The 26,162-nt window shown below is 35.0% G+C and overlaps 1 protein-coding gene across 4 annotated transcripts in view; it reads left to right on the top strand.

Moving 5' to 3' along the window:
* Positions 1–26,162, top strand: part of NRK (Nik related kinase) — a 134,937-nt gene that overhangs the window by 41,518 nt on the left and 67,257 nt on the right. For all 4 annotated transcript variants that reach the window (XM_082717419.1, XM_082717418.1, XM_082717417.1 and 1 more), the window contains exons 3-4: positions 19,793–19,849; positions 21,181–21,252. In XM_082717419.1, the coding sequence (XP_082573545.1) occupies positions 19,793–19,849; positions 21,181–21,252 (129 nt within the window). The remainder of the gene's footprint in view (positions 1–19,792; positions 19,850–21,180; positions 21,253–26,162) is intronic.

The raw sequence follows: 26,162 nt of genomic DNA, 5'->3' as shown, positions 1-26,162 counted from the left end.
CAGTCAAGGTGGATGGTTCTATTCCTCTGTTCTACTCAGCTACCACTTAGGCTCCTCTTGGGAGATTTTTTCCCCCCCTTCAAGATTGCCTTAAATATCTATTATAATCTGTGAATCTTCCCTGCATTTAAATGCTTGTTGCACTCTTTAACAGCTGCTGACACACACCACAGGGGTCCATTTCTGTATGACAATTATGAAACAATTTCACTGCCTCTCAAAGTCCACACCAGGAGTGGTAAATTCAGGAGAGTGAGAGGAGAGATAATGGAAGGTAACTGTGTTTGTTGGAGAGAAAGCTTAATTTTTGCAGGTACAGTATCCTTCTTAAGAGGGCCCCTGAGCTCACAGTCTTTCAGGTGCTATCCCATAAATATATAGGGATTTTCTGACTTCTCATAGTTGATTTAGGGGCTAAACAGTGAAAAATATAAGCTAAGCCTAAAGAAAGCACCTTGTGGTTGCAGAAAGTGTCCCAATAGCCAAAGATGGAACAATTTGAGCATTAAAATAAAGATAATAAAAACTATAATCCAGATAATAAAATAAATACCTAAGAATCCATGCAGATATAAAATAAATGACTGAATAAATAAGGAAGAAGGGGCAACTTTTTTTGCAGAAGAATTTCAACTCATAAATGATGAAGGAATGAGAAAGATAGAAAAGTCACCATGAGAACACCACAGTACTGACTGGTACAGGCAGATCAACCCATACATTCAAAAAGTAGTGGGCAAAAACTTAAAAAGAAACAAGATATTTACAGAGCCTCTATATACAGTCCTCAAATATTTATGGATTAAAAAGAGAGTAACTTTATAATGGAGAAACCAGGCAGATACTATCATAACCAAGGGATTAAGGATAACATCACCAGTAATAAGACCTTCCAATATGATGTACCCTCAATCCAATACATTGAGAGGCTCCATTCTTCTCCAAAATCCATGATCTCAGTCTAACTATGAGAAAACATTAGACAAACCCAAATTGGGGGACATTTTACAGAATGCCTGACCAGTATGTTTCAAAAGTGTCAAGGTCATAAAAGACAAGGAAAAGCTGAGGAACTCTCGCTTATGGGAAAAGAATGAGGAAACACAATAACTAAAGGCAATATGGCATCCTGAATCAGATGCTGGAACAAAAAAGAATAGTAGGAAAAGTGGTAAACTCTGAACAACTAGTTTGGTCAGTGATATTATAACAATGTTACTCTCTTAGTCTTGACCACTGTACCATGATTATGCAGGATGTAAACATTATAGGAAGCTGGGTGAATGGTTTATGGATCTTTCTGTACTATCTTTGCAAATGTTTTGTAATACTAAAAATATTTCAAGTAAAAGGCTATATATATATATATATATATATATATATATGGATTTTCTGACTTCTCATAGTTCACAATGGAATAAAGGTATATGTATTAAAAATAAGAGCATTCTGTTGCTTTCCAGTATAGCAACATCTTCCTAGGAACAACGCAAAGGGCAAGGGAAGCAAGGGAAAAAATGAACTATTGGGATTTCATCAAGATCAAAAGCTTTTGCACAGCAACGGAAACAGTTAACAAAATCAAAGACAACTGACAGAATGGGAGAAGATATTTGCAAACGACATATCACATAAAGGACTAGTGTCCAGAATCTATAAAGAACTTAGCAAACTCAACACCCAAAGAACAAATAATCCAATCAAGAAATGGGCAGAGGACATGAACAGACATTTCTGCAAAGAAGACATCCAGATGGCCAACAGACACATGAAAAAGTGCTCCATATCACTCGGCATCAGGGAAATACAAATCAAAACCACAATGAGATATCACCTCACACCAGTCAGAATGGCTAAAATCAAGAAGTCAGGAAATGACAGATGCTGGCGAGGATGCGGAGAAAGGGGAACCCTCCTACACTGTTGGTGGGAATGCAAGCTGGTGCAGCCACTCTGGAAAACAGCATGGAGGTTCCTCAAAATGTTGAAAATAGAACTGCCCTATGACCCAGCAATTGCACTATTGGGTATTTACCCTAAAGATACAAATGTAGTGATCCAAAGGGGCACATGCACCCGAATGTTTATAGCAGCAATGTCTACAATAGCCAAACTATGGAAAGAACCTAGATGTCCATCAACAGATGAATGGATCCAGAAGATGTGGTATATATACACAATGGAATACTATGCAGCCATCAAAAGAAATGAAATCTTGCCATTTGCGACAACATGGATGGAACTAGAGCGTATCATGCTTAGCGAAATAAGTCAAGCAGAGAAAGACAACTATCATATGATCTCCCTGATATGAGGAAGTGGTGATGCAACATGGAGGCTTAAGTGGATAGGAGAAGAATAAATGAAACAAGATGGGATTGGGAGGGAGACAAACCATAAGTGACTCTTAATCTCACAAAACAAACTGAGGGTTGCTGGGGGGAGGGGGTTTGGGAGAAGGGGGTGGGATTATGGTCATTGGGGAGGGTATGTGCTTTGGTGAGTGCTGTGAAGTGTGTAAACCTGGTGATTCACAGACCTGTACCCCTGGGGATAAAAATATATGTTTATAAAAAATAAAAAATTAAAAAAAAAAAATAAGAGCAACTTCTAAACTACCTCATGACAGCGACTCATGACCAAAACAACAGTGAAGACCCTTGGAACCAGAGTATTTTGGTTTGGTGGAAGCTCAGGTGTTGGCTCAGACAGTGGATTTGTTTTTATAATTGTCTTGATGAAGGAAACTTTGCAGTATTTCAGCAGCTGCTAAGGGTTGCAACAAACATTTAAACCCACACAAATGGCAAAGGCCCCTGAGCTACTACTTATGTAAAGATAATTTGGGGCTGAAAAGAGTTGGATTTTTTGCATTAATAAATCAAATTGGTATAAAGAAATAAATCATGTGCCTTTGCTACTTTTCTTTGTAGCCTTCTAAATCTGTTTCTGTATTTGTCAAAGACTTACTAAGGAAAAGGATACTAGTCTTTAAATCTTGTAGTTATTGCAATGTCAAGATAATCTTTTCCTCATTTGGATTCTCCTAACACAGCCATTTGTCAGTCAATTCAGGGAAAACCCAGTTCACTCACTTCTTTTTTCTGTTTGGTCCAAGGAACACTGCTCAGCCTAGGGAGTACTCTAGGTGGCATAGCTCTCAAAAAATATTATGTCAGGCACTTAAAACAAACCAAAGCAAAAAGTAATCAACAAAAGTCAAGAGATTTTTTTATAAGTTTTAATTTGGTTATGAAGTCCCAAATGAATATTTTTTCTTGCCTTAAATATATTTTACTATTGAAAAAAGTTTATTGCATAATGATCTTAAAATTCAAAGTTTATTACATAATGATAAAAATTTTGGTAAAAAATTTGGTATATGCATATAGAAGTATATGTAAAGCCACCAAAGAATATATACTAAAAGTGAAGCTAAATTGATAGGAATACAAGGAGATATTGATCCATCCTCAATCAAAATGACGGTCTTTGATGCCTCAGAATTTTACAGATCTAGTTGACAAAAAATTAATAAAAATGCAAATATCAAGCTTCTTTCATCGAAATATGTAGAATTCTACAACCAGCTATTAGAGAATAAGCATTCTTTCCCAACACTTAAGAGACATTTTGAAAAATTTACTGTATGTGTGGCTATAAAGAAAGCCTTAAATATTAAAAAAATCTGTATCCTGCAGAACATACTCTATGGCCAAAATTCAGTGCAATTTAGAAAGCCACAACAAAATCTTCATGTATTTAGAAATTGAACACATGCATATGTACATAATTCATACAGCAATAAATAATTTAACATACTGAAAATTTATTCAGATATTATCCAATCCAATAATACTTTTGATTGAATAAGAACAATATTTTGAACCTTACATGCATATCAAATAATAGTAAATAAACCTATTGCACAATAATTCATAAATACTTGGTTGATTAGAAAAATGTGTTGTCAAAATAAATGAATATAATGAACAATAGTAAGAAGATAATTTAATGTATGAAGAACACTTTTTTCAAGTCCTTTTGCAGCCCTAGATTTTCTGTCACACACTTCCCAGATCAATGCTTTGCAAACAAGCATTCAGTTAGTTTTTGTTGGCTTGAATACAGTAGAAAATAGTGAAAAATATACCTTAGTACAGTGTTGATGAATTAATTGAAAGTCATTCTTACCCAGTCATTAAAGTAGATTCCCCAAGGTTGTCTATTAGGCAACCAGGATCAATATATTGAAGTTACTTCAATTTAGATTTTGAAACAATTCAGATTGGTCTTCTTGAAAGTTCTGCTAAATGAATGAAGCATAATATAATTGTATAATCTTTTCAAAAGGCAAAGTGACTCTTAAAAGTACATATTACAAATGCTTTCTTGTCCAAGTGGAGTATGGGTGAAGTATCTTCTCTGGACTCTACACTCTAATTTTAAGCCAGGTATGAATGTATGGTTTTTGAAAGGTCTGATGATTAGTCATGTGGGGCTAGCTAAGATTATAAATAGGTCACCTAAACATAGTGGCCTAATTCTAGACTAATAATTGGGTTCCAGTCCCTGATTTATACTAACTCACTCTGAAAATAAATCTCATCAAACATATTTGTATTATTTAATATGTCCCAACATTGCTAGGCAAACACTTAGCTGGTTAAGGTAATATTTAAACAATGCATTTGTACCAGTTTTTGAATTCATAGAAATTTTTATAATAAAATACTTTTTTCCATTATAAATAGAGATTAAAATATTTTAAAAAGTCAATCATCCTGTTATACCAGCTGTTTTCTTTATATCCTCCAACTATTAGCCGTTTGCTCCATTAGATTAATCATGGACCTATCCTGAAGCTTATGATTATAACAGTAATATGTGATATTATAATCAATATGAGATCATGTAGAACCTTTACCTAATGAAGTATAAATGTTACATATAAAATCATATATTATTTTATATAATCTTTTAATATTATATATAATATTATATAAACTGTGACTTTGAAAATAGTCAAATATACAGACTCATTGATTTGGGGGGGAATACTGGTCTGGATTTGTGAAATATTTTCAATAGGAGAATCTTAACTATAATTCTGATACTTCTAAGGATACTGTAACACTTCATTTGTACCCTTATTAAGAAAATTGCCACATTGTCTCCTGCATTATGGTAGTTTGTGTATCTTTATTACTATACTAAAAGTTCCTTAAAAGTAGAAATGGTAAATTATTTTTATAATGCCTTGCCTGGTGTCCAGCATATGGGTGGAATTTAATAACTACTTCTTAAATATGGAAGTTGTATGAAGGAGTAAAAAGAGCACTGGAGTGGGAAAAGAACTTTGGGCTTAATTGTGGCTATGCTACTAATCTAAGAGATTAGTATTGGAAAATACAGCAAGAAAAAAAAGGTAAAGCTATTTGAAGGAGGAAAGAAAAAAGTGAAAATTGTGAAGAAAGCAAAGTTGGTTTCTTTATGATCCCACAATCCCCTTAGATTTCATTTGTCCTTTCCTTCAAATCTGGGAATCATTGCTACACTCCCACATTGCTTCCCACTAACAGTCTTCCTTTGTGTGTGTATATATGTATATACACTCACAGAGATGCAGATTTTATTACAATAGGCAGATATTTTATATGAATGTGTATGTTCAGCCTTATCAATCAATCTTATTGTTGCCTTTGTCACTTAGTCTTCCATATTACTTTGCTAGATTTGACTTGCCTCAGTGGCTTTCCTCTTTTAGGTAGCCTTAACTAAGATCTTCCTGTACTTGTAGTTTATTCTCCTGTGTACTAGCATCATTCTCTTTTTATTATGTTACAAATTTCAGCTCAGCATCTTCTAGGTGGCTCTATCCCGCTGTCCTTTTCCCTGAACCTACCTCTGTTTGCCACACAACTCTGAGGAATACACTGAGGGGTTTAACTTTGAACCTTTAGTTGATTTCATACCCTGGATCTCATTTCTGTACATTTGAAGTAAATAGCCTGTTATTGACAAATCCAGCACTATAGTAGCCAAAATGTGCTGAAATTCCCACCACCTAGATAATTCCATAGGGTTAAAAAGGCCCCCAGAAGCAGACATCTCCAGTTAAAATGCATAAGTAGTACCTTACTAAGAAGGAAGGTCACTGGACAAGACCTTCTTGATACTTTGATAAAGGAAGCTTGCTAATGCTTTGATATTGAAAAGACCAGAGAAGGATCCTAAAGAAATGGGGCGGCAGAGTGGAGTGTTAAGGGAGTAAACATCTGACTAGAGCATAGAGCATTATCCACAAAGGTCAATTCAAGGAGAGGTATCTTTAAAATCAACCTAGGGGCTAGAATGAAGACCCCCCCCCCATTTTTTTAGGCTGGCAGGAACTAGGAGTTAGTGGTAAATTACCATATTGATATTGATGGAATACATCTTTTACTTTCTTTACATCTATGCCTGATAGCATTGGTTAGACTATAAGAGTTATTGGTATTTCTCGGGCTATCTTCTATGGAAGCCATTTTTCTCCTATTCTTTTTCAGTCTTTTATACTCCATGCCTGTTCTCTTACTTTTCCCACTGCTACTTCCTTTTCCATTTTCCCTCCTCCTTGGCATTTCCCCAAGGTTTAGTTCCATCCCATCAAATGCAGATTCTCCTAAGGTGCCTTTGAGAACCACTAATCACTGCTATAGATTGTGGAGACAATTCTGTTTATAAGGACTTTTTTTTTTTTTTCTGTAATGCATCAACATCCTCTCTACCTTAGCTTCATGCAAAGGGCTGCTGTGTTTGTCCCTCTGTGATAAACGTGGGAGATTTGAGAATCCTGTTTTGATTGGGTAGACTTTGAAGTAAAGCTGTTTCTTTTTGTTGAGTCCCTCTCCATCCCCATCACCCATCTGTCTCAGTGATTTTCTTTCAACTAGTTATGCTGTTTGATAGAATTGGAAACACGGCAGCTTACATCTGTCTGAGCAGATGGAATGCATTTTGCATGAGTGTTAACTGATTCATGCATTGCATAAAGAAAGCAATCTGTGTTAAAACATTGTGACATTGTAATGAAGCATTATCTGTTGTGTGTTGAAACCTGTTTGCTCATAGAAAGTTTAATTCTTTGCCTTTGCCTATGACCTCACACACTACCTACATGGTCAAGCCAAGAAAAACTTTAAAGACAAGTATACTGTGACAATGGGAGAACATGAAAACGGAAAGGAAAAAAAAATCTTGATACAAAGGTGGCTTTGATAGCTGAGTCCCCTTTTATTTTTGTAGTGTATGGTCATTCTGAGAGAGAAAAAAGATTGTGGGGGAAGAAGGCTTCCCCCATGAAGTACTAAATTGTCATATTTCACTAGGTCATGATTTTACTCTGCTTTATAAAGCACTGGGAAAGTTTTTAGAGTGTTTGACAAGGTATGGACCCTAGTCTCACAGTTTCCTTAGCATAAGCACATTTACAGACTGTGTCTTTAAACTTGAATTTGTGACCAGCAATGAAAGTTTTATAATGTCACCCCTTTCTAGCACCAATCCTCAGTACCTTTGTACTTCTGTCCCCTGTAGACTGTGATGTGCTTTCATATAACAGTGCATTGAGGTGTCTCCTTAGTTGCCTACTATTAGCTATTCATTTACTTCCAGCAAATGTTGTATGTATCCTGCAGCCAAGAACACTGCACTTTAATTTCCTATTTTGTGCAATTCACTGTTTGAATGTTGTAACACAATAGAGAGCACTTCCATTTGCAAATGATGTTAATACGTATTTTGACCTATTTTTCCCTGCAGGAGTAATAACAAGGGTAATAAAACTTAGTTGAAGCTGCCGTATAAGCACACAAACTCTCTCAAATTATACGGAAGTTTCTAAGCTACAAAGCCACTGAAACCACGAAGGCCCTCTTCCGACTCCTTTCATAGTTCTAATAAGCAAGACCATGACTGTCCCATATTTCTGGATGAAGAAAAACATTATTCTGTTTGATTATGCTGGTGGTTCAGTAGCTTTTTAACTACAAAATTTCTGTTTCAGTACATATTTTTTGGCTCCATTTAGCTAAGGTTTGGGTAATTTGGGGGTTTGCTAATAAAAAAAAAGAGGTGAGGAACTTGGAGATATCAGCATCTCATGTACTCACAGTTGACATAACAAAAGTGAGTATAAACAGCAGATCTTCGGTGAAGAAACTTTGGGAGTAGTAGCTATGGATTAGAGAAAGTATGGATAACAATTAGGTAATATCACCTGACAAAACAAACATGAACTAATTTGGCACGAACATTAGCAATTTTATTACTTATGTAGGTTCATACCTTGACCTTGAACAGTTCATATCGTCTCCCTTGAGGCTTTCTGACTGAATAGAGCTCTGAAGAATTTTGAGTGGCTTCACAGTGGAACCACGAAGATGATTATAAGGTCAGGAAGATTAAATTAACCTGTAGACAAATAATGGCCTTTGAATTCCTGGAGTACTCTGCTATGGTGAAGAATTTTAGTCTTTGCCAGGAAACCCCACTGTATCATGAGGCACATTGGACTTTGGGCTTCCTCTAACTCTTCTCCCACATAAGCTGGCATGAAAGCTGTGTAATTTCTACCACTACACACACATATACATATAAACACCTTTGCCTGTATATCTCCTCCCAATTTAGAGCTCCACGTGGAGACTGATTTGGTTTAGTTCAACACATTTGTTGCATGCTGGTTATGTACCAGGCATTGTGCTAGAATCTAAAGATATATAGAAAAAAATTGCCTCTAGAGAGCTGCCAGTCCAGTAGTGGAGATGCATAGGTAAATAGACTTACAGTTGACCCTTGAACAAGGTGGGGTTTAGGGGAACCAGCCCCCACATAATCAAAATTCATGTATAACTTTTGACTTTCTGAAAACTTAATGACTAACAGTCTACTGCTTTTGACAGCCTTACTGATAATACAAATAGTTGATTAACACATATTTTGTAAGTTATATATGTATTATATGTTATATATGCATATATTATATGTATTATACTGTATTGTATATAATAAATGAAGCTAGAGAAAATTTAAAAATTAAGATTTTATTTATTTATTTGACAGAGACAAGCAAAGAGAGAGAGTTTGCACATGCACGCATATGTGCACAGTCAGGGGGAACAGCAGAGGGAGAGGGAGAAGCAGGCTCTCACTGAGCAGAAAGCCAGATGTGGGCTTCATCCCAGAACCCTGGGATCATGACCTGAGCTGAGTGACTGAGCCACCCAGGTACCTGAAGAAAATAAAATGCTAAGAAAATAATAAGAGAGGGAAAATACATTTACAATACTCTGCTGTACTTATTGATATCGAAGGTTCATATATTTATTGAAAAAAATCTGCATATAAGTAAACCTGTGCAGTTCAAATGTGTGTTGTTTAAGGGTCAACTATAATTAGGTAAGGGGATTTATGAAGCCTCAGGATTATGATATACCAGCTTATAATGTAAGTTTCATTTATGTAGCTAACACAATTTGAATGCAGATTTATTCTTATATTTTTAAAGATATGGCATTTCTTCATAGTGACCTAAAAGTGACAACTGTCTCTAAACAATATATATAAAGTCCAGCAACAATCTCTTTGTTACTCTTATTGAAAGAAGAGTAGTTCCTGTGCCCCCCACCCTTGAACTGCAGTATTTGCCCTGAAAATTGTAGCATCTTGATTACAGAAGGTTTCAATCCTAAAGCGCCAAGGTTAAAATAGTATTTATGTAACTCCAGGCTTTATCTGCTCAAAGCCAGAAATATCTGCTGCTGCTTATTCTGAATTCTCTCCAAAAGAAGAAAGTCACACCCAAAATGAATTCTCCAACTTTGAAACACTTGGCTGTATCAAAACTTTTGCAGTGATGGGGTACTCATGCAAATATCAAATCAGAAACTCTCTTCAGTGATCTTTGTCCGGAAAATGATTATTGTCTCAAAATCAAACGTAATGAGCATGATTTTTGTGGCCTAGCAAAATCCCACTAGGCTTGGTGAGAGTTTTACAAAATGTGAGTCTTAATCTTGTCAGTTATCAAGTAGTACTTCAAATATTTACACATTTGTGAGTCTCTTAAAACTTTTAAAGAAAATCTAAAGCTGAAGTCTATGGAAATCGCTAAAGGAGCTCTACAAACAAGCTACATCTCTTCCTTTGGCAATCTTTAGAAATAAATAAATCTTACTGATGAAATTGTGAAGTTGAAGGCTGACAGACATGTTCTCATGATGTTCCCAGCTCTACCCACTCATCACTACTACCAATCTGTGCTAGATTCCCTCTAATCTCAGCCACACCTCTGAACCCTAACTGCTCCAAATTCATCAATCCTTAGGGGTTGTTGAGCCTACTGGTGGTGATTAAGAGTAGAAAGGGAAACAAAATGAAAAGACTTTCAAATAATAACCAGACCACTAATACTTCTCATTTCAGTCTAAAGTCCCTGCTTAGAGACATGGATATGGACTTGCTAATTTTGAAAGTTCTCTCTAGCCTCATGTCTTTATTTTTCTGCCAACACAATGCTGACATAAACTACCCTGTTAGCCATATTGTCTCATCCCTCCACAGCACAGCACAAAGTACTCCCAGATGCTGTTTATGACTGCACTCTTGGTGGCCTTGAAGCATCACTTGATTTGTTTGTTAGGAGAAAGCTGGCATTCAAACAAATGACTAGAAGGAAAAAACTGTGTGAATAAAAAACAAGGTTACCAAATGGACATGAGTGTAGTGAGCGCCTTGTGGCCTTCCGCCACCACAAAACCAATTGAAAAGAAAGAAAGAATGCCTTGGGGATTATGTGGTTTAGATTTGCCAACAGAAGGCGAAGCAAATAACTGAAAGGACAGTGTAGGAAGTGCTGAATAGTTGACAGTCTTTCCACAACAGTTTCCTTAATTGCATGATTAAAAATAAAAATTTTAGCCTAATCAAAATTACAAGGCCATTAAGGACTGTCTTGTATTCTTTCTGGGGAAAAACATAGTAATTAACTGCCACAGAATGATGGATTTTTCCAACACAGCTGTCACAACTGCTATTTTAAATCATTTGTTATGGTTTAAAATGTGTAATCCCCAAGAAATTGATCATTACTGCAATTCAGTACTAATTTTTCAGTGCCTTAACCACTCTGAGTTTTACATTCAGACCATTAACTAACAGAAGTCAGTCATAAAACACTAAACAACTAATGGTTAATTTTCATGATCACTTATTTTCAACAAGATATTAATTAAAAAATTGTACACTGAATTTTCTAGCATAGCATAAACAGGGGCATTCTCACATCCTCTTCTTTTCATCTTTTTATGGCCACTCCCCCTTTTTCCTTTCCTTTTCTTTTTTTTTTTTTAAAGATTTTATTTATTTATTTGTCAGAGAGAGGGCAAGCGAGAGCGAGCACAGGCAGAGTCAGAGGGAGAAGCAGGCTCCCTGCGGAGCAAGGAGCCCGATGTGGGACTCGATCCCATAATGCTGGGATGATGACCTGAGCTGAAGGCAGCTGCTTAACCAACTGAGCCACCCAGGCGTCCCACCTTTTCTTTTCTTCTTTGGTACCTGTACCTTATACTTGACATATCTTTTAACCTTTGTTCATGGCGTGTCATTCATTGGTTCTACCCTACCCTTCAGAATTTGTTAAAATGTTATGCCATATTGGTCCAGTTGATATTCTACCTCTTCCAGGAAGCTTTTCAGTCACTCTATTCATCATTCACTCAACTATTATTTATTAAAATGGTCTAATGTATCAGCCATTGTGATAGACACTAGGGATACCAAAATAAAAGAAATCTATTCCAAGACTTTAAGAACTTTTATGTTTTACCGAATTTTATTGATGGGGTGACTAAATCCTTGATATAACTATGAGCTTCATAACTAGATTTTATTACCTTAATGTATTTTTTCATTATCACTGTCTTATGTAATTAATTTACCCTTTTATTGTCAGTGTGGTTCTGTACTTAATAAAAGATTTGTGAAGACTGAGTCCTAGCTAAGACTTATCACCTATTCCCTCTTTTAGCACTAACCCTCTCCCTACTTTCCTTTCCATGACTGTATCTATCCCTTAGATTTGCTAATAGAAATAATTAATAACTGGAACAGCTATTTATCTCCATCTGAACAGGGCCAAAGGCACAGAACAAGCTTACAAAACAAAAATGGAAATCTTAAGATGATGTGTACAAAAAAGAAGTATGGTGGACTGGTTGGTAGTTAGAAGTCAACAAGGCTAATTCTTAAGTGACCAGGATACTGAAAATTTACAATTTTCTTCTGCAATATAGTTTGATTCTGGATCTCTAGTGTATAAATTGACCTGCTATATTACTTTTGAGTTATTCCCCTAAATTGGAAGTAATCTGAAAGGTAGTATTTTGACTTTCCAAGAATAAATTTAAGAAGTTTGGTGTTTAATGAAAACTAGTACAAGTCCACTTGTAAACTAGAGAATTCTTTTATGACTACCCCTTCATTTTTTGTTATGTATATAAAGATATCCCTGCACTGATTTTTGTTTAAAGCAGGCACATATACCTTTTAACAATGTTTTTTTTATGTGCCCAGTATTCTAAATTCAGGAATGTGCCACATTTTCTATTGATAGGATAGACCCAGAATGATAATGTTCAGGTTGGAGGCATTGCAGAGCAATAGAACAGTCATAAAGTGTTTTGCCTAGGGGAAACAGACTAAATAATGCTGCTTATTTGATTATCTAAATTAATTACTTAAGAACACAAATTCTTGCTAAATTGAAATCAACACATTGAGGAATTTATGTTCTTTCCTGGATAATTTCAGGTGGTCCTGGAAAAAGAATACACATTTGTCCCAATTACTGTCTTTTAGACAGCCCTAGAAAATAGTTGTAGGAACATAAATTACTCAGGGATTTGTTTTTTAGGATTTTATCTAAGACCTTCACATGGCAACACATTTTCATTCTCTTAAACCCTTTAAACTGTATTTAAGCTGTATTTGGCACCCAAGGATTCATGTTGACAATTAGCCTTTGCATATGGTTCTATTCTCTAATTGTTTCATGTGTATACATTGTAAAAACTGTAAATTCCTCTAATAAAATCGAGACTTGTCACATTTTGTCTTTTCACTTCTCCAACCACCCACCTCATTTTTACCTCCCTTCACACTTTGAATATCCCTTCTCACTCACTTTTACTTTGTTCTCCATTCCAGGGACAACCTTTCCTGGAACTCTTCAGACTCTAATATTTTCCTTTCTCCACCTTCTGTTTCCACCAACACCTAACTGCTCATTGCCATTCTTGCAGTTATCTAATCTGATCATCCAACTTATGATAAAGTGTTAATGACAAATAATAACTCAGTGTGTCTTTCTCTTAGTTAATATTTGAATAATCAGGGAGTTTTATTACCTTAATAAAATTGAGGACATTATGAATGATTTTTGCACTTTTGCAGGTAGTGGGGTGGAGGGGGATTTTTTTGAGTACTTGACCTTCTGTTGTCCCTTAAATTATATTATATGAGATGCACCTATTAATAATTAAACTTGAATAAGTTGAATGAGCTTGATGACAAGACAAAGAACTGCCTGAGGTGAAGATATAGATTACTTGATTCTGAATGTCAGTAGTTTTAAACTTCACGTCCAGAATGGCTACAAATCATTGTTACTACATATCATCTTCTGTTATTCAAATATGAGAGGGTCTGTGAACTTACACAATAGATTTAAGCAACAGTTTCTTTTCTTATAATAGGAGTAGGGGCTAGGAGAATTTTCTTCTCTTTGCTCTGTGATGCTTGAGAATTTATTAAAAAGTCATACGTTGCATGCAAACTCTGTTTCAGGAATCTTTGCTAATACAGTGAAACTAGTGACTCCTGCATGATACTAGTGGTATTATTGATTGTAGGGGGAAAAGCAGAGAAAAGCCCACATCTATAGTTTAAGACTTTCTGTGTGATTTTACTGTATAATATTCACAAAGACCAGCAAAAACTGTGAGGTTATTTAACACTCAATCTAGAATTCAAAACCAAACTTCTTTTTTTTAATATCTCTACGTGTCTTTTCAACAAATGGTGTTTAAAATTAATTTCTTATAAAACATATACTGCAAATGAAAAAAAGGTACATTTTAGAAATTGGATTTGCTGGTTTTGGTTCAACATCTCATTGAGGGAGACGACCTATGACAACATGGCCTTCAGTTGAGATCACAGAACAGCTTCTATATGGCCAGTGAACCACAAGGTGGCACCACTGAACAATTAGTTTATCTCAAGATGACTTCTAGATCTCTGGATAAATGCTGGAAGATAGTGTTACCCCTTTTCAGAACTAACATCAAACACTTCTAATGAATAGAGTATGAAAGAGAAAACTTGTAACTTTACCTTGGAGAAACTTGGCAGACATCACTTTCACCAAATACTCAAGATTAACATCACTGGTGATCAGTCATGGTCATACCAAATACTCCTGGTGTGATGTGGTGAGAAGGGCACTTCACCTCTCTGATGTTCTTTTCCCAAACCCATAACCTCAGTCTAATTATGAGAAAACATCAGACAAACGCAAAGTGAGGTATGCTATATAAAATACTTGACCAGTACTTTTGAAAACTGTCAAGGTCATGAAAAACAAGAAATACTAAGAAACTATCACAGATTGAAAGGGCCTAAAGAGGTATAATGGCTAAATGGAATGTAAAATCCCAGTCTGAGACTTACAAGAAGGATATTAGTGAAAAAACTGGGGAAATAGGAATAAGGACTACAATGTGGTTAAGAGTAATAATATTGATTCTTACTTGTGACAATTGTGCTGTGGTCATATAGGATGATAACATTAAAATAATAATAATAAAAATATGTTAACATTAGAAGCAGTTAGATGGAGGATAAACAGAAATGGTCTGTATGATCTTTGAAACTATTCTTGAAATCTAAAATTATTTGAAGTGAAAACTTTCATGTCAAGGAATTCTCAAAAATACTAGGTTAACAAGCAAAAATTTTCCATTTTTTTACTTAAATTCAATTAGCCAACATGTAGTACATCATTAGATTCAGATGTAGTGTTCAATAATTCATCAGTTGCATGTAACACTCAGTGCTCATCACATCACGTGCCTTCCTTAATGCCCATCACCCAATCTATAAAAGCTTGAAAAATGGTTAGGCATATTAAACCAGATATGGTTTCAAGATCTGGAGTTTAATTCCTCTATAGACACAGTGAATGTTTAATGTTTAATGTTTACCAAACCCCACATTAGGATACTTTGTCTGACAAAATGTGTTCATGCAACTCTCAAGTGAGACAATAAATCACAGGTAATAAGAACCAAGTTGGTTATCTCTGTTCTATGGCCTTTGGTGACATCTTTTAAAGACATTCAGTTATCTCACTAAATGTGTGTCATGAGTATGATAACTGTGTATTCTAACCTAGCCTTTTAAAAGCTCTGTGGTTTACTAACCACTGGTCATATGAGACAACATATGGCTATTATCCTTCCTAATGTGCCACATATTTGAGTAACACAGAATAAAAATTTGGCCCATAAGTATCCTCTTAGAGTCAAAGAAGGAAATATTTTTAACTCCTTTAAGGATGTATGAGAACCAGTTTTCAACCTGTCATATTTGTGCATACAGATGTGGGAAAATTTTGACTAACAAGGCTTTTATAAATGATTAGGAAAACAATAATTTGTAAGTCAAAATAAAATAATTAATTTTAAATAATAAAAACTTGGATGCCTCAGCGTCTTAGTGGGTTAAAGCCTCTGCCTTCTGCTTAGGTCATGATCTCAGGATCCTGGGATCAAGTCCTGCATCAGGCTCTCTGCTCAGTGAGGAGCTTGCTTCCTCTTCTCCCTCTCTCTCTCTCTCTCTGCCTGCCTCTCTGCCTACTTGAGATCTCTGTCTGTCAAATAAATAAAATCTTTAAAAAAATAATAAATACAATAAATAAAATAAGTTTTAAAACAATAATTTGTAAGAGCAAAATTTTAAAAAAAAATGTGTATTTTCTCCCAGAGATGCAAGTGAACATGGGAGTTTCCAACATATTCACATATCCACATACAAAAGAATGAAATTGAACCCCTGTTTTACACCATTCACAAAAATTAACTCAAAATGTATTAAAGATTTAAATAACCTGAAACTTGAATATCCTAGAAGAAAGCATAGGAGAAAAATCTTCTTGACATTGGTCTTGGTAACACTTTTTTGGATATGACACCAAAAGCACAAGCAACAAAAGCAAAAATAAATAAGTGAGACTACATCAAACTAAAATTTCTGCACAACAAAAGAAATCATCAACAAAATAAAAAGGCATCATATAGAATGGTAGAAAATATTTGCAAGCCATCTATCTGATAAGGGGTTAATATCTAAAACATTAACTTCCTTTCTCTGACCAGTCAATAGCCTACAAATTTTCCTTTCCTTTAAAAATTCTAGTTTTTGGTAGCTGTCATGCCCCACCCAAAACTGGTCACCTGATTCTAGACATTTCCTTATACATTAGTTAGTAGTTTCTGAACCCTATCCCAACTCCAGCCCATTCCTTTAGCAGAGTTGCTATCTCTCTATGTGTACCAATTTCCTAGGGCTACTGTAACAAATTACCACAAACTGGGTAGCTTAAAAGGAAAAAAAAAACTGTTCTCTCACAAGTCTGGAAGCTAGAATTCTGAAGTCAAGGAGTCTGCAGGGCTATTTTTTCCTCTGACTGGTCTAGGGAGAAAGTCTTCCTTGCCTGTTGGCAATCATCAACAATCCTAATTTTTCCTTGACTTGTATATACATCAGTTCAATTTCTACTTCTGTCCTCATATGGCATTCTCTCTGGGTATCTGTGTTCAAATATCCCTCTTCTTAAAAGGACACTTGTCATTGGTTCTAGGGCCAGCCATAATCCAGTATAACTTCATCTTAACTTGATCACATCTGCAAAGACTTTATTTCCAAAAAAAGTCAGATTCACAGGTACAGATGGTTAGAACTTCATATTTTTTGGAGGACACAATTCAACACAAAACACCCTGACCTAACTCTCAGGCCTGATTCCATAAACTGAAAACAGCAACACATGCCTCTTCCTATCACTGCTACAAGCATCTAACCAGTATAATTATTTAATGCTTAATTATTTGGCAAGAGCTGGAGTTAAGCCAAGGTGGCAGGATTTTTAGACATACTTTAGTTACTGGAAAGTTTTTGATCCATTTCTGGCAAGGGCCCTGTTTATAAACAGTGGCATGCTCAATAAGATTGAAGTATCCTTAAATGTGTGGAATTAAAACCTATCAGTTTCATCAGTGGGAAAAAAATAGAGGTGTTGACATCCTTATGTAGCATGTAACATCAGTGGAAATGGTAGAGAGTTCTTTTCCTTTTGATTTTCTTTTGATGAGTTGGCTTTATTTTAATGAGAGAACTTGTAGGAATCTTCATATACTTTGAAGTGGATGCTTTATCAAAAGAGATTTGACAACAAACAAATAATACATTTAAGGATCACATTTCTGAAATCAGTTCATCTTTTGCATTTACTCACTGACATGTTACCAAAGATATTAACAATATTATTCAGACACACCATCCCTCATTTGATTATTCTATAAGTAAAAAATTGTTGTTGACTTTCTTATGAGAGCTGTGGCTAGTGACAGTCCTTTTGTTTGAACACCCTGTATTTTCTACAGCTATAGCAACAAACCCACAAATTAGGTGGCTTGAAACAACAAAAATTTATTCTCTCACAGTTCTCAAGGCTAGAAGGCTACAGGGTCATTTTCCCCCTGAAAGTTCTAAGGAAAAAGATTTTTTCCCTCTTCATAGCTTCTAGTGGTTGTCAGCAATCCTTGGAATCCCATGGTTTATCGCTGCATCACTCCAGTTTCTTCTGTCTCCACATTGCTATCAAATTTTTGTGTCTGTGTCCATGTCTCTGTGTCCAAATCTCCCTCCCCTTTCTCTTGCCAAGACTGCAATCACTGGCCACTGTAATCCAGTATGACCTCATTTAACTTGATTACATGTGCAAAGACCTTATTTTCAATTAAGGTCACATTCTGAAATTATGCATTAATCTAAATTTGGGAGAGACCCTATCTAACTCACTGTAGCCCCCAAATCAATTCTTCTGCTAGATAAGGCATTATATTTTCAGTTGAAACCTTACTCCTATAAATATAAAACTGAATTTTTTCTATGACTACAAGTTGAAATATTTTTAATGATTTTATTTATTTAGAGAGAGAGAGAAAGAAAGAGAGTGGGAGAGTAGGGGGAGAGCTGGGGGAGACAGAGTGAGAGAATCTCAAGCAGATTCTGCCCTGATCATGTAGCCCCCGCCTGGAGATCAGTCTCATGACCCTGTGTTCATGAGCTGAGCTGAAACCAAGAGTTGGATGCCTGACTGTGCCTCCCAGGTGTCCCTATAAGTTGAAACATTTTAAAAGGCACCAGCCACAAAATGAAAGCTCTGATTCCAAACATCTATGTCCTTTTTTTAAAAAATTATAAATCTATAACTTGTACTTGCATTTAGGATAAGACTAAATTTTTAGAATTCATAATGTTTTCAATAAGAAAGAATCTTTTGGGGGCCCCTGGGTGGCTCAGTTAAGTGTCTGGCTTGGTTTAAGCTCAAGTCATGATCTCAGGGTCCTGAGATAGAGCCCTGTATGGGGCTCCATGCTCAGTGCAGAGTTCTTCCCCCTTTGTTCCTCCTCTTGTTTCCATTCTCACTCTCTAAAATAAATAAATAAATAAAATCTTAAAAAAAAAAAAAAGAATCTTTCAGGACTTCTTCCTTCCATAAATATCATTGGTTCTCATGACTGAAGGCTTGCTAAACAGTTTACAGGTCATTGGATTACTTATGTATCACTCTTACCTGTGATCCTTATGGGGAAAAAAAAAAAAACCTTGTTGGTGTATAAGAGGAGTCCACTGGGAATATATGTCTACACAATACCACATAATCAGTTGAAAAATGTTGAGTATTAACATCGCCTTTTCCCCTGTCTTCAATCTGAAATTTTTACTTTTCATATAGATGCTCTGGTGCCATGTAAATCAACTTAAAGATACTAAGAAATCAGTGCTTTCAAATGGGCAGTTATGTCCACTATTTTAATACAAACACAAAAAAAGGAAAACTACTCCTTAAACTTGCTTTATTTTTCAAGTGAGCCAGTTGGAATTCCTTTAAATATTCATAGTTTAGGGGTGCCTGTGTGACTCCATTCGTTAAACACTGAACTCATGATTTCAGCTCCGGTCATGGTCTCATGGGTCTTGGAATAAAGCCCCGCATGGGGATGATTTAACAATTCTATACATTACTCAGTGCTCTTCAAGAGAAGTGCACTTTTAATTCCTTTTACCTATTTCACCCATACTCCCACCTCCCCTTTAGTAACCATCAGTTTGTTCTCTATAGTTAAGAGTCTATTTTTTTATTTTTTTTATTTTTTTCTCATATGTTTTGTTTCTTATATTCCACATATGAGAGAAATTATGTGGTATTTGTCTATCTCTGACTTATTTCACTTAGCATTATACTGTCTAGTTCTGTTTTATTGCAAATAGCAAGATTTCCTTTTTTATTGCTGAATAATATTCATATATATACATATATATCCATTTTCTTTATCTATTCATCCATGAATACTTCTTGATTATATGGATAGCATTTAATGTTTATTACTATCCTGTGTTTCAGGGACTCCATGAAAAAACTGGTGCATTTACAGCTGTTAAAGTGATGAATGCTCGTAAGGTAATATATCTTGTCCATATTCTGTTCACTTAATGGACTATGGTATTGAGATAAACAGCTCGGAAAATATTTGTTTTTTAATCATTATTATAGATAATTATAATTATGTTAATCTGGATTTTTATATTTGTCATTTAATATTATTTCTGTTAGTATAGTATCTTTGTTATAGATTTAATATATTTACACATAAAAAAATGTTTCACAGTGAAAAGGTCCACATATTTTGGCATTCTATAGGAATGAAGAAAATATCTATATTCCTGCCTATTTCTAGTTGATTATCTGTTTCTAGGGATAGCAAAGAGGAGAGTTCCTCTAATATTATGTTCATCCTTCTGTGTTCCATCACATATTTTTCCCTGTCCCAACGTTTCCTTTTGAGAACTGAGACCATTAGATTCTCTGTGATGGGTAGAAGGAAAGAACTTGTCAAAGATGTACATTTTTCAGGCATTTTCTGACTGATGAGCAAGAGAGACAGTTTAACTGGAACTGTTCCTGCTAGTATTCATAAATTTGGGTCATGGTTCATAGCATATTGTCATAGAATTTGCTAAGCACTGATTTCTGTCTTCTTTCTTCAGCATGACTGCCTCACTTTCTCAAGATAATATTAGCATGAACATAGAAAAGGTCAAAAATTTTTCACTTCACTATACCCTAAAGAAAAATGATCAAATGTTATGATTGAAAAACTATATATATTCACTGAACTGTTGTCAATGTCATAAACTTCTTTTCCAATTTGTGCAGGGAGTGAATTGCTGAAATGATTTAAGGAGTTTTACGTCTTTTATTTTAACAATAAACGTCAAATGTTGAAAAAAGTGTTGCAAACCAATGTGAATTTCAAGAGTTTTTGAAGTTTTGTGGATTTATTTTGCCCTACAAACCATGGCTTCCAAATAATAAACCTAGTACTTTTTGAGTGCTACCTTCCAAAATACTTATTTCCTTATTTTGACTTGAAAGAACTTTCACCTACATTTAATCTACATTTTAGATACTTTAACTTTTGAAATATTCAGAAAGTGTGTTCAGCCCATAAATAATATCAATTACTTTGTTTTGTAAGGAGAAATAACACTTTACTAACATCAAATTGTAATTTTCCCATCAATATGGCAGTTAAATCTGTTACTGTGAATTTAGTGCCAAGTTTCTGTATATATAAGAATCTTATTTAAGTAAAATTATTAGTGAAAATTCAGAGGAAGAATATCATGTTACTCTTCCATTTAGTGCCAAAAGAACACAAAACAATTAAAAATAAATCATTTTCAGAGTGTACCAATGCATCTAATAACATTTTGTTCTTGGTTTTACAGACTGCTTTACCTGAAATAGGAAGGAGAGTGAGAGTGAATAAATATCAAAAGTCTGTCGGATGGAGATACAGTGTGAGTACTGAAAGTCCCCATTAGCTCTCAAGTTGTCTTTCCTTTAATTTTCAAATTTAACCCTTTGTATCATTATCTCTAGAAGTCTGCCACTAACCTGGAAGTGATAACATGCTATCTTTTAACACATTCACATAGATTCAATCATTACATTTGAACACTAACATCTGTCAGAAAGCTGGAGCTAGAAGAAATGTTTCCCTGAACAGGTAAGTATTGACAGCAGGTGAAGGATGGATTATATCTACAGAGCATAGAGCCCTGTGGCTGAGAAGCAACACAAAAAATAAGAAAACCAAGAGAAGATTTTGCCTTAAATTGGCCTTTTCAGGTCTTTTTTAACACCTTTATAGGATATTTCAGACTGGTTATTCCCCTAGTATGATTCTAAGAAACATTGCTAAATGAAGACTACTCTTTTTTGTTGTAAGAACAATAGCAGACAAAACCATAGGTTATCCAGCCTAAAAGTCTTCCTGGCCATAGTACTCAAAAGTATAAAAGAGTCTGAAGATACTTTCTACTTGAAGCTTTTTAACTGTCTTACAAAGCAGTCTCCATGACTCTAATAATTTTCTGGCTCTTAAATAAGATCAGACAAATAAAATTCTTTTTTGGTAGATATTAGTGATCTATCAGAATATTCTGTGGACCTAAAAGCAGAATTCCTGCTCTTATCAATATAATTCATTGATATTTTTTTTTCCTACTTTCCTCCTTAGTTATCTGGTATTTGAATATTTTTCAACCTTTTTTGTCTTAATATATATGATCTCAGGATGTAAAATAACTTTTTCCACTAACACAATCACATTCAGAAAAACTTTGTATTTATATTAGAAAAGTATTGATAAATAGCTTCATGATTCATCTAGTAAGCACCAGGCTCTTGTTTTGTTTAGAGTGTATCTCAGGAGACAAAGCATATCCAAATGAAACAGATAGTACTGATTAATAGCATGCTTTGGTAGATCAAGAAGCTGCAAAGGGTAAAAAATGAAAAATATAATTGTCTGACTAATTTTGCTTTCATCAAATATTTCTGTTAATAAATCCCCTTCTTCCCCAAACCCTTTCTGGTATTCTTTCCACAGGGAAAATATTTCAGTTCTACAATTGGGTGAAATTATAAAAGAAGTTGTGGTATCTTTGAGCTGCCTCTTTTTGACAAAAATTAGGATATTCATGCTACTCTGGGATCACCTGGCCCTGAGCCAGGAAATGCTATAGCATCATATTACTAGGATATGTGTGAGAGTTTTAAATTACCCGCTTGACCTGATGGATATAATGTACTTATGTGTTTCTCAAAAGCTCGACTTCCTGTTAATTGAGAATGGCAAACACACTAATGCTTTCCAAACATATCTGATCTTAGTTTATTGGTTTTGGGGGAGTTTACATTTATGTGGGAAACTCACTCTTAAAAGTTTCTTTAGTTGGGAACTTTGAACTCTATGATTATATATTTTAGTAAGAAAAATAACTGCTAGCTGATCAGCTAGTTAGCATCTCTAATCATCTTGAATCCTTTGGGATAAGTTTGTGACTTGCATACACATCTCTTTGAGTCAGGGGTTTATGGAAATAGCAATAATGTGGAAGTTCAAACACACAAGTTTAAAGCCCAGGTCTATCACTAAATGGCTAAGAAATACTTGGAAAACTGGTCCTGCCTCTCTAGGCCTCAGATTCCTCATAGGTAAAATGGCACCAGCATATTTGGCCTACTTATAAACAGGGTTAAAAATGTGGTCAAATGCAACTGCATAGCTTCCTGGAGCCCAGCCATTCTATTCTTGCTTGGGGACATTAACTTTCTAAATCAGAAAGAAAGAAGAAATAAGCTCTTTGATAATCAAACTACCAAATAAATTAAAGGACTCTGTCTGGCCCCTGCTTCTTTTACATGTTCTTTTTGTTCTTACCCTCACACCATCATCTCATTCCTATGGATCACACTCTATGAATTCATATTCCTGTCAGCACAACTATGGTGTCTTTCTAGGAACTTAGAGTGTACATACAGAATTGGTAGTTCCTGAGGTTTTTTTCTATATGACGGCAGATGTTGTTACCACTTCAAAGGACAACCACATCAGAGGGAAAGCAGAAAGTTCAGTGTTCCTATATGGAAAGATTTAGTCACAAGGATCAACTTTTAGCTTTGTGCAAAACAGGTTAACAGATTTCAAAGGGAGCTTATTAACTGAGCTTCCTTGGGAGGCTAGGATGAGACTGGAACTTGAACTTCTATATCATTCTCATGCTACAAGCTGATTGTTTTATTTATTTCTGCCTTTATTACACAATAAATACAGAGAGAGAAACTGTCATTGGGTTTCCAGCTGGAGAAACCAGGTCCCTCTCCTTCCCCCAAAGACAAATAGGTGTCTAGATTTATTTTCTAGTTGTTGAATATTTATGGATAAATCCACTGGAAAATTCCAGAGAAATGTCAAAGAATGTTCTGCAGCAGCTAGTCATTTCTCTGAGATTTCAGACTTTTTCCAAGATATATTATGAATACTTGGGGACATTTCAGAACCTAGTTCTTTGCCTTATATTTATTTCATAACTATTTTTAAAGTCTAACCACACTATTGCTAAATATTAAAAAAATGTCCATCTCTTCTATATGGTCTCAGAGAATAAGCTAAAAAGGAAAATGATAACTGACTAGATACATTCAATTATCTACTAATTTCAGCTAAAAGATGTATTTTACCCTGCCCCTAGGTCATCAAGTCAAGCTAATAGAGGGAAATTTGGGGGAGAACTAAAGATAGAAGTTAGTTCCCTAATTACTTTACATGCCAATTGACCCTTTTCTGATTCATTGCCTCAGAGAAGTCAAAGGTATCCTTTTTCACTGGATTTCAGAACAGGAACTCAACTATTTTTAATTAAAAAGTCTTCTATTTTTAGTTTTTTGAGGAACCTCCATACTGTTTTCCACAGTGGCTATACCAATTTACATTCCTGCCAACAGTGCATAAATGTTCCTCTTTCTCCGTATCTTTTCCAACATTTGTTATTTCTTGTTTTTTTTTTAATTTAGCCATCCTACTAGGTAAAATAAGTCAGACTCAGAAAGACAAATACCATATGATCTCACTCATGTAGAATCTAAAAAAACAAATGAATAAACAAACAGCAGAGTCAAACCTATAAATACAGAAAACAAAGTGATGGTTACCAGAGGGGAGAAAGTGAAGGGATGGGTAAAATAAGTGAAGGGGATTGGGAGATACAGGCTTCCATTTATGAGATGAAGAAGCCACAGGGATGAAAGGTGAGGATAGGGAATGCAGTCAATGGTATTATAATAGCGCTGTGTGGTGAAGGATGGTATCTATACTTGCGGTAAGCATAGCGTAACATATAGAGAAGTTGAATCACTATGTCATATGCCTGAAATTAATGTAACATTGTATGTCAACTATACTCAAATTTTTAAAAAAATAAATAAAAATTACACTTTTTGGTCAAATAGTATTTATGTACTACAACATATATTTACTTTGTATAAGAGTACTCTTGAAAAGGTTATATAAATTGAACTTTTATAGATGCAGTAGAACTTTTTTATTTATAATCAAATGACGTTTAGAGCTAGTAGGAATTCAAAGGACCCATGTGGTTAATCATTTGTCAAGTATAATCACTTCCTGAGTCATTTCATATCACCCTCAACTTCATTATGCACTATCCTGTATTCATCAATGGTTGTCATTCATGTATGTGAATCTTATTTCCTGGAAATTAAGGGGATATGATATCTAAATGATATCTAAATGCATAAACCAATGATATGCTCACTGGAAATTCCTAAACAATTTAAGTTACTTTTTTAAAGTTAACATTTTAGAATATTTTTCTTCAATGCATTACACCTCTATACACATAAAGTGTGATGATTTTTAAATTATTGAGAAGCAAAGAGCTTTTCTTAGATTGGCTCAAATAGTTACAGATAGATTATGGAACATATGGAAACGACTTGGTTGTCATGGTATAAGGGGACAGCTGAATCTTAGGGAGAGAATAATTTCTCATTCCCTCCAGTATAATAAAAGTGATATAGAAACAGAAGTTGCTGATGTTTGTAGATTAGGGCAAGAAGTGGAGAAAGCTGCATAGTTCTGATAACACTCAAATGGAAATGAGAAGGTCAAGCAACAAAGATACTGTATGATAATACCCTGCATTTATAACATTCTTCTTTCAAAGACTCCAAAGGACTTTCAATTAATTGTCCCATTTAGCTCCACTAATGTTCCATGGAGATAAATAATGGCTACCAACTTCCATCAGGTTTCTGAGGATAAATTCAACGTCTGGAAGACAAAGTGAATTTCCAACTGTAGTTGTTAGTGGGGGTAAAACCTAGGTGTCCTAATGTCCAGTGTAGATGTTTATTTATTTATTTATTTATTTATTTATTTATATAGAGTGAGAAAGAGAGGTGGGGAAGGAAGAAGCAGAAGGAGAGGGAGAAAGAGAATCTTAAGCTTAAGTTCCACACTGGGAACCTGAGATCATGACCTGAGCCCAAACCAAGAGTTGGATGCTTAGCTGACTGAGCCACGTACTTGTCCCTAGATGCTCTTTTCTGATGACATCATACTGTCTTTCACTAAAAATGTCTCTTGAAATTATGTATTCTACCTTGGAAATCCCATTCGAAAGGGTGGCTTCAATTATCACTATAGAGATAATCCTCAAAAATAATACCTTTGCCCCTGACCTGTCCCCTGAGTGCGTACCCATATCTTTAATCTGCACAATTCTATGCATCCATAAAAAGGAAATGCATTTATGTTTATTGATATAGAAACATGCAATTTAGGTATTGGATAAGACATGCAAGTTGCAGAGTAGTGAGATATGTATATATTCTGGAGAAA

This window comes from Mustela nivalis (genome assembly GCF_964662115.1).
Source record: "Mustela nivalis genome assembly, chromosome: X".
Taxonomy (NCBI): Eukaryota; Metazoa; Chordata; class Mammalia; order Carnivora; family Mustelidae; genus Mustela; species Mustela nivalis.
Note: the sequence above shows the minus strand (reverse complement) of the source record. Positions and strands in the feature narration are given on the sequence as shown.